Below are 13,718 nucleotides of genomic sequence, written 5' to 3'. Positions count from 1 at the left end.
GTAGGGGGAGAAGAGAGGGGGGGAGAAAGGAGAGGGGAGAAGAGGAGAGAGTAGGGGGAGAAGAGGAGGGGGAGAAAGGAGGAGGGGAGAAGAGGAGGGGGAGGAGGGAAGAAGAGGAGAGAGTAGGGGGAGAAGAGACCAGGGGGAGAATAGGGGGAGAAAGGAGGAGGGGAGAAGAGGAGGGGGAGGAGGGAAGAAGAGGAGAGACCAGGGGAGAAGATTAGACCAGGGGAGTGCATTAGGGGGAGAAGAGGGGGGAAGACCAGGCCTGTTCCCTAGAGTAGTGGGGAGAAGAGGGGGGAAGAGGAGAGACCAGGGGAGAAGTGGGGGAGGAGGGAGAGGGAGAAGAGGAAAGAGACCAGGGGAGGATTAGACATAAACAGAAGCATAAACAGAAGACTGAAATGACCTTTGACCAGGGCCTGTTCCCTATATAGTGCATTAGACCAGGGTCTGTTCCCTATATAGTGCATTAGACCAGGGCCTGTTCCCTATATAGTGCATTAGACCAGGGCCTGTTCCCTATATAGTGTATTAGACCAGGGCCTGTTCCCTATATAGTGCATTAGACCAGGGTCTGTTCCCTATATAGTGCATTAGACCAGGGCCTGTTCCCTATATAGTGCATTAGACCAGGGCCTGTTCCCTATATAGTGCATTAGACCAGGGCCTGTTCCCTATATAGTGCATTAGACCAGGGCCTGTTCCCTATATAGTGCATTAGACCAGGGCCTGTTCCCTATATAGTGCATTAGACCAGGGCTATATAGTGCATTAGACCAGGGCCTGTTCCCTATATAGTGCATTAGACCAGGGCCTGTTCCCTATATAGTGCATTAGACCAGGGCCTGTTCCCTATATAGTGCATTAGACCAGGGCCTGTTCCCTATATAGTGCATTAGACCAGGGCCTGTTCCCTATATAGTGCATTAGACCAGGGCCTGTTCCTATATAGTGTATTAGACCAGGGTCTGTTCCTATATAGTGCATTAGACCAGGGCCTGTTCCCTATATAGTGCATTAGACCAGGGCCTGTTCCCTATATAGTGCATTAGACCAGGGCCTGTTCCCTATATAGTGCATTAGACCAGGGCCTGTTCCCTATATAGTGCATTAGACCAGGGCCTGTTCCCTATATAGTGCATTAGACCAGGGCCTGTTCCCTATATAGTGCATTAGACCAGGGCCTGTTCCCTATATAGTGCATTAGACCAGGGCCTGTTCCCTATATAGTGTATTAGACCAGGGCCTGTTCCCTATATAGTGCATTAGACCAGGGCCTGTTCCCTATATAGTGTATTAGACCAGGGCCTGTTCCCTATATAGTGCATTAGACCAGGGCCTGTTCCCTATATAGTGTATTAGACCCGGGCCTGTTCCCTATATAGTGTATTAGACCAGGGCCTGTTCCCTATATAGTGTATTAGACCAGGGCCTGTTCCCTATATAGTGCATTAGACCAGGGCCTGTTCCCTCTATAGTGTATTAGACCAGGGCCTGTTCCCTATATAGTGTATTAGACCAGGGCCTGTTCCCTATATAGTGCATTAGACCAGGGCCTGTTCCCTATATAGTGCATTAGACCAGGGCCTGTTCCCTATATAGTGTATTAGCCTTTGACCACAGCTTTTGGGCCCTGGGGAAAATATTGCAGTATCAATGAAAGAACCAACAATGAATGTCACAATGACCAGAGGCCTATGCTCAGACCAGATACCCAAATATGGGCTTAGTTCCCATTTTCTAGTCCTTCTATTACAAAACCAATTGTAGGCCTTCTGAGAAGCTCGGCGGAGGGAGGCCTACAGAACGACCCAAGCTGTGGGGAAAGCCATACAGAATGGAACCCAGCTGTGGGGAAAGCCCAAGCTGTGGGGAAAGCCATACAGAACGGCCCAGCTGTGGGGAAAGGAACGGCCCAGCTGTGGGGAAAGCCATACAGAATGGAACGGCCCAGCTGTGGGGAAAGCCCAGAATACAGAACGGCCCAGCTGTGGGGAAAGCCATACAGAATGGAAGCCCAGCTGTGGGGAAAGCCATACAGAATGGAACGGCCCAGCTGTGGGGAAAGCCATACAGAACGGCCCAGCTGTGGGGAAAGCCATACAGAATGGAACGACCCAGCTGTGGGGAAAGCCATACAGAATGGAACGGCCCAGCTGTGGGGAAAGCCATACAGAATGGAACGGCCCAGCTGTGGGGAAAGCCATACAGAATGGAACGGCCCAGCTGTGGGGAAAGCCATACAGAATGGAACGGCCCAGCTGTGGGGAAAGCCATACAGAATGGAACGGCCCAGCTGTGGGGAAAGCCATACAGAACGGCCCAGCTGTGGGGAAAGCCATACAGAACGACCCAGCTGTGGGGAAAGCCATACAGAACGACCCAGCTGTGGGGAAAGGAAAGCTGTGGGGAAAGCCATACCCAGCTGTGGGGAAACAGAAAGCTGTGGAACAGGCCCAGCTGTGGGGAAAGCCATACAGAACGACCCAGCTGTGGGGAAAGCCATACAGAACGACCCAGCTGTGGGGAAAGCCATACAGAACGGCCCAGCTGTGGGGAAAGCCATACAGAACGGCCCAGCTGTGGGGAAAGCCATACAGAACGGCCCAGCTGTGGGGAAAGCCATACAGAACGACCCAGCTGTGGGGAAAGCCATACAGAACGACCCAGCTGTGGGGAAAGCCATACAGAACGGCCCAGCTGTGGGGAAAGCCATACAGAACGGCCCAGCTGTGGGAAAGCCATACAGAATGGAATGACCCAGCTGTGGGAAAGGCATACAGAATGGAACGGCCCAGCTGTGGGGAAACCATACAGAATGGAACGGCCCAGCTGTGGGGAAACCATACAGAATGGAACGGCCCAGCTGTGGGAAAGCCATACAGAACGGCCCAGCTGTGGGGAAAGCCATACAGAAGACCCATGGGGAAAGCCAACAGAACGACCCAGCTGTGGGGAAAGCCATACAGAACGGCCCAGCTGTGGGGAAAGCCATACAGAACGGCCCAGCTGTGGGGAAAGCCATACAGAACGGCCCAGCTGTGGGAAAGCCATACAGAACGACCCAGCTGTGGGGAAAGCCATACAGAACGACCCAGCTGTGGGGAAAGCCATACAGAACGACCCAGCTGGGGAAAGTACAGAACGACCCAGCTGTGGGGAAAGCCATACAGAACGGCCCAGCTGTGGGGAAAGCCATACAGAACGGCCCAGCTGTGGGGAAAGCCATACAGAACGACCCAGCTGTGGGGAAAGAACAGGCCCAGCTGTGGGAAAGCCATACAGAATGGAACGGCCCAGCTGTGGGAAAGCCATACAGAATGGAACGGCCCAGCTGTGGGGAAAGCCATACAGAACGGCCCAGCTGTGGGGAAAGCCATACAGAACGACCCAGCTGTGGGGAAAGCCATACAGAACGACCCAGCTGTGGGGAAAGCCATACAGAACGGCCCAGCTGTGGGGAAAGCCATACAGAACGGCCCAGCTGTGGGGAAAGCCATACAGAACGGCCCAGCTGTGGGGAAAGCCATACAGAACGGCCCAGCTGTGGGGAAAGCCAACAGAACGGACCCAGCTGTGGGGAAAGCCACGACCCAGCTGTGGGGAAAGCCATACAGAACGGCCCAGCTGTGGGGAAAGCCATACAGAATGGAACGGCCCAGCTGTGGGGCCCAGCCAGCTGGGGAAAGCCATACAGAATGGAACGGCCCAGCTGTGGGGAAAGCCATACAGACGACCCAGCTGTGGGGAAAGCCATACAGGCCCAGCTGTGGGGAAAGCCATACAGAACGACCCAGCTGTGGGGAAAGCCATACAGACCCAGCTGTGGGAACGGCCCAGCTGTGGGGAAAGCCATACAGAACGACCCAGCTGTGGGGAAAGCCAGAACAGAAGCTGTGGGGAAAGCCATACAGAACCCAGCTGTGGGGAAAGCCATACAGAACGACCCAGCTGTGGGGAAAGCCATACAGAACGACCCAGCTGTGGGGAAAGCCATACAGAACGGCCCAGCTGTGGGGAAAGCCATACAGAATGGAACGGCCCAGCTGTGGGGAAAGCCATACAGAACGGCCCAGCTGTGGGGAAAGCCATACAGAACGGCCCAGCCCAGCTGTGGGGAAAGCCATACACGACCCAGCTGTGGGGAAACGACCCAGCTGTGGGGAAAGCCATACAGAACGACCCAGCTGTGGGGAAAGCCATACAGAACGACAGGCCCAGCTGTGGGGAAAGCCATACAGAACGACCCAGCTGTGGGGAAAGCCATACAGAACGACCCAGCTGTGGGGAAAGCCCTACAGAACGACCCAGCTGTGAGATATTTGAAGCCCAGTGGGGAAATTTGTACCCAGGTGGGGGCTACAGAACGACCCAGCTGTGGGGAAAGCCTCTCCTCCTGCTGCTCCAGTGGGAAAGCCATACAGAAGTTGTGTGGGGAAAGATTAAAACACTGGTGCTCCAGGGCCCAGCTCTGTCCTTCTCAGCTGTTCTAGAGAGCCCACCACAGCACCCACCTCCGCCTGGACACACAGGAGCTGCCCAGCTGTGGGAAAGCCCTACAGAACGTCCTATGAGATATTTGAAGTAGTATTTGTACCCAGGTCTGGCTTACCTGCTGGTTACTCTCCTCCTGCTGCTCCAGTAGTTGTCTGAGATTAAAACACTGGTGCTCCAGGGAGTCTCTGTCCTTCTCTAGCTGTTCTAGAGAGCCCACCACAGCACCCACCTCCGCCTGGACACACAGGAGCAACATCAGACGAGAACCACACACACACTCCTTCTCTAGCTGTTCTAGAGAGCCCACCACAGCACCCACCTCCGCCTGGACACACAGGAGCAACATCAGACGACAACCACACACACACACTCCTTCTCTAGCTGTTCTAGAGAGCCCACCACAGCACCCACCTCCGCCTGGACACACAGGAGCAACATCAGACGACAACCACACACACACACTCCTTCTCTAGCTGTTCTAGAGAGCCCACCACAGCACCCACCTCCGCCTGGACACACAGGAGCAACATCAGACCAGAACCCCACACACACTCCTTCTCTAGCTGTTCTAGAGAGCCCACCACAGCACCCACCTCCGCCTGGACACACAGGAGCAACATCAGACCAGAACCCCCCAAACACACACACACACACACACCCCTTCCAGTGTCTCACCACCAGCTTGTTGAGGATCTTCTTGCCAACGGCTGACTTCCTAGTCTCTTCCTGGTGTTGACGGGAAGAATGACTCATCATTTCCTGTTTCTGAATTGGGACTGACAGTTGAGCCAGTTTAGAGAGGAACCTGGAACCAGAATACACTCAGCGTGGTTAGCCAAGAAAGACATCTTGCAGTAGGCTCAACACAGAGCATTCAGACCCCTTCCCCTTTTTGTTACGTTACAGCCTTAATCTACACACATCCCATAATGATAAAGCAAAAAACTGTTTATTTTTTTTTTAGAAAAAACAAATACCTTATTTACGTAAGTATTCAGACCCTTTGCTATGAGACTCGAAATTGAGCTAAGGTGCATCCTGTTTCCATTGATCATCCTTGAGATCTTTCAACAACCTGATTGGAGTCCACCTGTGGTCAATTCAATTGATTGGACATGATTTGGAAAGGCACACACCTGTCTATATAAGGTCCCACAGTTGACAGTGCATGTCAGAGCAAAAACCAAACCATGAGGTCGAAGGAACAGTGGGTTAACTGGCCTAGGAACAGTGGGTTAACTGGTCTAGGAACAGTGGGTTAACTGGCCTAGGAACAGTGGGTTAACTGGCCTAGGAACAGTGGGTTAACTGGTCTAGGAACAGTGGGTTAACTGGCCTAGGAACAGTGGGTTAACTGGCCTAGGAACAGTGGGTTAACTGGCCTAGGAACAGTGGGTTAACTGGCCTAGGAACAGTGGGTTAACTGGCCTAGGAACAGTGGGTTAACTGCCTGTTCTGGGGAACAGTGGGTTAACTAGGAACAGTGGGGCCTAGGGAACAGTGGGTTAACTGGCCTAGGAACAGTGGGTTAACTGGCCTAGGAACAGTGGGTTAACTGGCCTAGGAACAGTGGGTTAACTGGCCTAGGAACAGTGGGTTAACTGGCCTAGGAACAGTGGGTTAACTGGTCTAGGAACAGTGGGTTAACTGGCCTAGGAACAGTGGGTTTACACTGGCCTAGGAACAGTGGGTTAACTGGCCTAGGAACAGTGGGTTAACTGGCCTAGGAACAGTGGGTTAACTGGCCTAGGAACAGTGGGTTAACTGGCCTAGGAACAGTGGGTTAACTGGCCTAGGAACAGTGGGTTAACTGGCCTAGGAACAGTGGGTTAACTGGCCTAGGAACAGTGGGTTAACTGGCCTAGGAACAGTGGGTTAACTGGCCTAGGAACAGTGGGTTAACTGGCCTAGGAACAGTGGGTTAACTGGTCTAGGAACAGTGGGAACTAGGAACAGTGGGTTAACTGGCCTAGGAACAGTGGGTTAACTGGCCTAGGAACAGTGGGTTAACTGGCCTAGGAACAGTGGGTTAACTGGCCTAGGAACAGTGGGTTAACTGGTCTAGGAACAGTGGGTTAACTGGCCTAGGAACAGTGGGTTAACTGGCCTAGGAACAGTGGGTTAACTGGCCTAGGAACAGTGGGTTAACTGGCCTAGGAACAGTGGGTTAACTGGCCTAGGAACAGTGGGTTAACTGGCCTAGGAACAGTGGGTTAACTGGCCTAGGAACAGTGGGTTAACTGGCCTAGGAACAGTGGGTTAACTGGCCTAGGAACAGTGGGTTAACTGGCCTAGGAACAGTGGGTTAACTGGCCTAGGAACAGTGGGTTAACTGGCCTAGGAACAGTGGGTTAACTGGCCTAGGAACAGTGGGTTAACTGGCCTAGGAACAGTGGGTTAACTGGCCTAGGAACAGTGGGTTAACTGGCCTAGGAACAGTGGGTTAACTGGCCTAGGAACAGTGGGTTAACTGCCTGTCAGGGGCAGAACGACAGATTTGTACCTTGTCAGCTCGAGGAACCGATCCAGCAACCTCTCGGTTACTAGTCCAACCCTCTAACCACTAGGCTACCTGCCACGCTGCTCCTCAACAGGGAGGAGGTCATAGACCTGGCCGTGTGGTGCCAGGACATCAACCTCTCAATGTGAGCAAGACAAAGGAGCTGATCGTGGACTACGGGAAGAGAGGGCTGAACAGGCCCCCATTAACATCAACAGGACTGAACAGAGGGCCCCCATTAACATCAACAGGACTGAACAGAGGGCCCCCATTAACATCAACAGGACTGAACAGAGGGCCCCCATTAACATCAACAGGACTGAAGTGGAACGGGTCAAGTCCACATCTCCAACGACCTATCGAAGGTAGGCCTGACCACCGACAAAACAATGAGACAGCCTATAGGGAGGAGGTTAGAGACCTGGCAGTGTGTTGCCAGGACAACAAAACTCTCAATGTGAGCAAGACAAAGGAGCTGATCGTGGTACAAACACACCAAGACAGTTGTGAAGAGGGCACGACGACACCTTTTCCCCTCAGGAGACTGAAAATATTTTACATGGGTCCCCAGATGCTCAAAAAGTTCTACAGTTGCACCATCGAGAGCATCGTGACCGGTCGCCTCACCGCCTGGTATGGCAACTGCTCAGCTTCTGACCGTAAGGCGCTACAGAGAGGGTAGTGCTTACGGCCCAGTACATCACCAGGGCCAAGATTCTTGACATCCAAGACCTCCATACCAGGCGGTGTCAGAGGAAGGCCCCCGCACACCGACCAGCCTGTGCACCCCAGCACGTCGACCAGCCTGTGTACCCCAGCACGTCGACCAGCCTGCGTACCCCAGCACGCCGACCAGCCTGCGTACCCCAGCACGCCGACCAGCCTGCGCACCCCAGCACGCCGACCAGCCTGCGCACCCCAGCACGCCGACCAGCCTGCGCACCCCAGCACGCCGACCAGCCTGTGCACCCCAGCACGCCGACCAGCCTGTGTACCCCAGCACGCCGACCAGCCTGTGTACCCCAGCACGCCGACCAGCCTGTGTACCCCAGCACGCCGACCAGCCTGTGTACCCCAGCACGCCGACCAGCCTGTGTACCCCAGCACGCCGACCAGCCTGTGTACCCCAGCACGCCGACCAGCCTGTACCCCAGCACGCCGACCAGCCTGTACCCCAGCACGCCGACCAGCCTGTGTACCCCAGCACGCCGACCAGCCTGTGTACCCCAGCACGCCGACCAGCCTGTACCCCAGCACGCCGACCAGCCTGTACCCCAGCACACCGACCAGCCTGTGTACCCCAGCACGCCGACCAGCCTGTGCACCCCAGCACGCCGACCAGCCTGTGCACCCCAGCACGCCGACCAGCCTGTACCAGCCTGTACCCCAGCACACTGACCAGCCTGTACCCCAGCACACCGACCAGCCTGTGTACCCCAGCACGCCGACCAACCTGTACCCCAGCACACCGACCAGCCTGTGCACCCCAGCACACCGACCAGCCTGTGTACCCCAGCACCCCGACCAGCCTGTACCCCAGCACACCGACCAGCTTGTACCCCAGCACACCGACCAGCCTGTGTACCCCAGCACACCGACCAGCCTGTACCCCAGCACGCCGACCAGCCTGTACCCCAGCACGCCGACCAACCTGTACCCCAGCACCCCGACCAGCCTGTACCCCAGCACACCGACCAGCCTGTACCCCAGCACACCGACCAGCCTGTGTACCCCAGCACGCCGACCAGCCTGTACCCCAGCACGCCGACCAACCTGTACCCCAGCACCCCGACCAGCCTGTACCCCATTTTCACCGTTACCAGCCTTTAATTTAGTAAACCAGCCTTTTCTTAACTACTTCTTGACCAGCCTGTTGGTTACCCCCTGTATATAGCCTCGTTATTGTTGTAATTTTCTTGTTACTTTTTTAATTTAGTAAATATTTTCTTAACTACTTCTTGAACTGTTGGTTAACGGCTTGTAAGTAAGCTTTTCACAGTAAGGTCGACACCTATTGTATTCAGCTTTTCACAGTAAGGTCGACACCTATTGTATTCAGCTTTTCACAGTAAGGTCGACACCTATTGTATTCAGCTTTTCACAGTAAGGTCGACACCTATTGTATTCAGCTTTTCACAGTAAGGTCGACACCTATTGTATTCAGCTTTTCACAGTAAGGTCGACACCTGTTGTATTCGTGTCTTTGTGAGACGCAGAATTGGGTGAACTGATGATCTCCGCATGTGTGGTTCCCACCGTGAAGCATGGAGGAGGAGGTGTTATGGTGCTTTGCTGGCGACACTGTCTGTGATTTATTTAGAATTCAAGTCATACTTAACTAACATGGCTACCACAGCATACTGCAGCGATACACCATCCCATCTGGTTTACGCTTAGTGGGACTTTCATTCGTTTCTCAACAGGACAATGACCCAACACACCTCCAGGCTGAGTAAGGGCTATTTGACCAAGGAGAGTGATGGAGTGCTGCATCAGATAACCTGGCCTCTATAATCACCTGACCTCAACCCAATTGAGATGGTTTGGGATGAGTTGGACCGCAGAGTGAAGGAAAAGCAGCCAACAAGTGCTCAGCATATGTGGGAACTCCTTCAAGGCTGTTGGAAAAGCATTCCAGGTGAAGGTGGTTGAGAGAATGCCAAGAGTGTGCAACGCTGTCATCAAGGAAAAGGGTGGCTACTTTGAAGAATCTCAAATATAACATATATTTTGATTTGTTTAAGACATTTTGTTTGGTTACAACATGACTCCATATGTGTTATTTCATAGTTTTGATGTCTTCACTATTATCCTGCAATGTTAAAGATAAACTCCAAGGTGGTGTGTCCAAACTTTTGACTGGTACTGTATATGAAAATAATCCAGTATTTTGGGGGACATACGTGCATCTATTGAGGGGCTTATCCCTCAGTACAGGGCTCGGCGACACTGATCCATAGTAGGTCCACTGTCCCCGGGCGCTACACCGAGTTCTGTTCTCTCACCTGTTTTTCACAATGTTCAGATGTTTCTGCGATTCCTCTTTGTTAGTCCGTCTTCCGGCCAGAACAGACCTGAGGGAGCGAGGAAAGGAGAGAGGAAGGACGGAGGGAGCGAGGAAAGGAGAGAGGAAGGACGGAGGGAGAAACAGAGCGAGGGTTACACATGAATCAGTTAGTAACAACAACCCAGTGAAACCCTTAAACCAGGGACTCTGAGAGTCAGTTTACCGATGGGCCAGTGGCCATTACAGCTCCTCTGTTCTCCTAGACAGATGGGCCAGTGGCCATTACAGCTCCTCGGTTCTCCTAGACAGATGGGCCAGTGGCCATTACAGCACCTCTGTTCTCCTAGACAGATGGGCCATTACAGCACCTCTGTTCTCCTAGACAGATGGGCCATTACAGCACCTCTGTTCTCCTAGACAGATGGGCCAGTGGCCATTACAGCTCCTCTGTTCTCCTAGACAGATGGGCCATTACAGCTCCTCTGTTCTCCTAGACAGATGGGCCATTACAGCTCCTCTGTTCTCCTAGACAGATGGGCCAGTGGCCATTACAGCACCTCTGTTCTCCTAGACAGATGGGCCAGTGGCCATTACAGCTCCTCTGTTCTCCTAGACAGATGGGCCAGTGGCCATTACAGCTCCTCTGTTCTCCTAGACAGATGGGCCAGTGGCCATTACAGCTCCTCTGTTCTCCTAGACAGATGGGCCAGTGGCCATTACAGCTCCTCTGTTCTCCTAGACAGATGGGCCAGTGGCCATTACAGCTCCTCTGTTCTCCTAGACAGATGGGCCAGTGGCCATTACAGCACCTCTGTTCTCCTAGACAGATGGGCCATTACAGCACCTCTGTTCTCCTAGACAGATGGGCCATTACAGCACCTCTGTTCTCCTAGACAGATGGGCCATTACAGCACCTCTGTTCTCCTAGACAGATGGGCCATTACAGCACCTCTGTTCTCCTAGACAGATGGGCCAGTGGCCATTACAGCTCCTCTGTTCTCCTAGACAGATGAACCATGGAGGATGTTACAGTATAGACCGGCCCAGTCAAGAACCATGATGGAGGATGTTACAGTATAGACCGGCCCAGTCAAGAACCATGATGGAGGATGTTACAGTATAGACCGCCCTCTGTTCTATCCTAGACAGATGGGCCATTACAGCTCCTCTGTTCTCCTCAAGACAGATGGGCCAGTGGCCATTACAGCAAGAACCTCTGTTCTCCTAGACAGATGGGCCAGTGGCCATTACAGCAAGAACCTCTGTTCTCCTAGACAGATGGGCCAGTAGCCATTACAGCTCCTCTGTTCTCCTGGAGGAGACAGATGGGCCAGTAGCCATGGAGGATACAGCTCCTCTGTCAAGAACCATGATGGAGGATGTTACAGACAGATCAAGGAGGCCAGTCAAGAACCATGATGGAGGATGTTCTCCTCTGTTCAAGAACCATGATAGACAGATGGGAACCAGGATGTTAGCCATGATGGAGGATGTTACAGTATAGACCGGCCCAGTCAAGAACCATGATGGAGGATGTTACGTTCAAGAACCAGATGGAGGAGACCGGCCCAGTCAAGAACCATGATGGAGGATGTTCTGTTCTCAAGAACCATGATAGACAGATGGGCCAGAACCATGATGGAGGAGCCATTACAGCTCCTCTGTTCTCCTAGACAGATGAACAGTGGCCATTACAGTATAGACAGTAAAGAACAAGTTCTCATTTACAATTGCGACCTGGCCAAGATAAAGCAAAGCAGTTCGACACAAACAACAACACAGAGTTACACATGGAATAAAACAAACATACAGTCAATAATACAGTAGAAACAAGTCTATATACAATGTGAGCAAATGAGGAGAGATAAGGGAGGTAAAGGCAAAAAAGGCCATGGTGGCAAAGTAAATACAATATAGCAAGTAAAACACTGGAATGGTAGTTTTGCAATGGAAGAATGTGCAAAGTAGAAATAAAAATAATGGGGTGCAAAGGAGCAAAATAAATAAATAAAATACAGTTGGGAAAGAGGTAGTTGTTTGGGCTAAATTATAGGTGGGCTATGTACAGGTGCAGTAATCTGTGAGCTGCTCTGACAGCTGGTGCTTAAAGCTAGTGAGGGAGATAAGTGTTTCCAGTTTCAGAGATTTTTGTAGTTCGTTCCAGTCATTGGCAGCAGAGAACTGGAAGGATATAATGAAGGATGTTACTCACAGTATAGACAGTCCCAGTATGTTGTCTAGAGCCGTAATGGAGGCCTTGGTCAGCGGTTTCCACTTCTCCTGACCTTTCAGCTTCCTGGGACTTGCAACTGTGCCACCTTTCTTCTTCTTCTTCTTCTGTGGTTTTGGCTGAGGGATCTGGCTGCTGGTTCCTGGCTGGGGCTCCTCCTGAAGAGGAGGGTACACGCAGACAGAATGAGTTGATGAAAACAAAAAGGAGAACCGTATCCCCTCAGAGGTTTAATTCTTCAGAACTTTCTCACCCGAGATACTCTCCGTTGACGTGTCTTTATACCGGGCTTATTCGGCTTCTCGCCTGTCTTCTTGCCTTTAGGTGCCTTGGAGGAGGCGCGTTCCGATCCCCGGACAGGCTTCATAATTTTAACTAGGAAAAAGAGACAGACAGCTATAATCAAGGCATACACGGGAAAAGTGGGGGAAAAATAACATAGCCGCTAAATATATAATGATATACAATCTGAAAGCTAACTAACATGAGCACCTCCTAGACGAAACACGGATGTAGTTTGTTTTGTCAACAACAGCTAGCGAAATACCTTTTTAAAATATATTTTTTTACATTTTATACACAAGGCGATTTAGTAGAACAGTTTAGAGGTGCAATTTCTCGTTGCAGTTAAGGTCCAATGTCGGAGAATAACAATAGTTAAAACACTTCAAACAAAACGTTTGTAACTTGACTTACCAGTTCCGCGGTAAACTTCTTTCAAACGTTTGTTTGTAATCATTGCGCATGCGTTATGAGCGGCAAGCAGGCCACTCCAGGCGGCCATGATGGAAAGGGCAATGAGGGCACTCCTCATAGAGGATGATAGGGGCCTCTAGTGGCCAAAAAGGACGTATTAGGCAGCGTTCTTCTCCTTAGCACAATTTACAAGTATGGCTCTCTCTGGCCTCTCCATGTTTCCCCAGCCACCATCACTCCCAATCCAAACCCCCTGCAACTGCTTTCTTAATTCAATGCACGTCTTCAAGAGGAAGTGAGTTCCAGGTGCATTCCACTCCACTCCTCAGTGGGCAGCGCCATTGAGGGCTTTCACCATTTTAAATGTATTAAACTGGGTGGGACTAAACTGGGTGGGACTTTCAACCTCATTGGCTGATCCCTCCTGGTGACTCTTTTGGAGTCGTGTCCAACTGGGTCATCAGGAGGGGTCAGCCAATCGTGAAGAAGAAAATGGACTACTTCAAAGGGAAGAATGCCTCAATGGCACAGCCCATGGTGTCACAAAATATATATATATATTGTCACAAGTGCAGTGAAATGCGTTGTTTTACAGGGTCAGACATCGTAGTATGATAGGTGTTGATTTACAGGGTCAGTCACTGTGGGACAGTTGGTGCTGTTCCAGAGGACAGTTGGTCCTGTTCCAGAGGACAGTTGGTGCTGTTCCAGAGTACTGAGAGGACAGTTGGTCCTGTTCCAGAATACTGAGAGGACAGTTGGTCCTGTTCCAGAGTACTGAGAGG

The 13,718-nt window shown here is 51.9% G+C and overlaps 1 protein-coding gene across 10 annotated transcripts in view; it reads right to left on the bottom strand.

The window, feature by feature from the left end:
* Window positions 1-13,292, bottom strand: part of cenpq (centromere protein Q) — a 58,553-nt gene extending 45,261 nt beyond the window's left edge. Inside the window, exons 1-6 of one of the 10 annotated variants that reach the window (XM_065016252.1) lie at window positions 12,934-13,288; window positions 12,491-12,612; window positions 12,220-12,395; window positions 10,006-10,074; window positions 5,176-5,305; window positions 4,616-4,735 (exon numbers count right to left, since the gene is read on the bottom strand). In XM_065016252.1, coding sequence (XP_064872324.1) covers window positions 4,616-4,735; window positions 5,176-5,305; window positions 10,006-10,074; window positions 12,220-12,395; window positions 12,491-12,612; window positions 12,934-13,051 — 735 coding nt within the window. In that variant the 5' untranslated portion in view covers window positions 13,052-13,288. The other 9 variants (XM_065016261.1, XM_065016259.1, XM_065016262.1 and 6 more) reach the window with 9 other exon arrangements.
* Window positions 13,293-13,718: the final 426 nt, after the last annotated feature.

Source organism: Oncorhynchus nerka, unplaced genomic scaffold (genome assembly GCF_034236695.1).
Source record: "Oncorhynchus nerka isolate Pitt River unplaced genomic scaffold, Oner_Uvic_2.0 unplaced_scaffold_1063, whole genome shotgun sequence".
Taxonomy (NCBI): Eukaryota; Metazoa; Chordata; class Actinopteri; order Salmoniformes; family Salmonidae; genus Oncorhynchus; species Oncorhynchus nerka.
This window is presented reverse-complemented; position numbering and strand designations above follow the sequence as displayed.